Consider the following 713-nt stretch of genomic DNA (forward strand, 5'->3'; position numbering starts at 1 on the left):
TTGATTCCGACTTGACTAACCTGCGGAATATTGGTAAAATTGCACACCACTTTCCCCGGGTCGTCCTTGTCCGGAATGCTGCATGTATCCAGTTCATACGCTTTGTTAAAGCTATTCCCATTACTTTCGCTGAGATGCTGCGCCATAATAAAATCATTTTCTTCGTCATCGTCACTGCCACTACTGCCATAGCCACTGCCTTCGAACACACGGAAGCTTGCCGTTTTCTCTTCGCCCTCGAGTTTTGTGTGTAGAGCAGCCGTACGAGATCTGAAGTTCTCGCGAACATCAACTTTCTGGTTCCAGGTTAAATTTTTCCGACCAACCTCCGAGTCAGTCAGAGACACTTTCCCTCCGTCACTAGTCTGACTCACCAATATGAAGAATATACCGGTGAGAAGCATAATGTCATGGAAATTTTATCAAATCTTGAGAAAAAAAAATAGAGACAAGACTATGTCAGTCAAGTTCACGAGCAAAGTACACAAGCACTCACATGATCACGTTCTATCTCTACTTTCTCACGAGGGCTATGGACGCGCACTTATTCTAATCGTCGTGTAAGAAAAAAGAAAGAAAAAATTGTCCAGAAAAGAATTACTTTCCTGTCTCACAGTGTTTTCGTTTCTGAAGGACCAGAGAAGCAGAAGTATTCAGGATGTGACGGAGTAATGGGAGTGGCTCCGTCACTTTTAGCATCCTGTCGAAATGCC

At 43.8% G+C, this 713-nt stretch overlaps 1 protein-coding gene across 1 annotated transcript in view; it reads right to left on the reverse strand.

Annotated features, from left to right (window-relative positions):
• The window catches only part of LOC119591322, a 2522-nt gene extending 1833 nt beyond the window's left edge, over positions 1–689 (reverse strand). The window contains exon 1 of the mRNA XM_037940051.1: positions 21–689. Within this exon, the coding sequence (XP_037795979.1) occupies positions 21–404 (384 nt within the window). The 5' untranslated portion in view covers positions 405–689. The remainder of the gene's footprint in view (positions 1–20) is intronic.
• Positions 690–713: the final 24 nt, after the last annotated feature.

The sequence above is a fragment of the Penaeus monodon genome, chromosome 28 (genome assembly GCF_015228065.2).
Source record: "Penaeus monodon isolate SGIC_2016 chromosome 28, NSTDA_Pmon_1, whole genome shotgun sequence".
NCBI classification, from domain to species: domain Eukaryota; kingdom Metazoa; phylum Arthropoda; class Malacostraca; order Decapoda; family Penaeidae; genus Penaeus; species Penaeus monodon.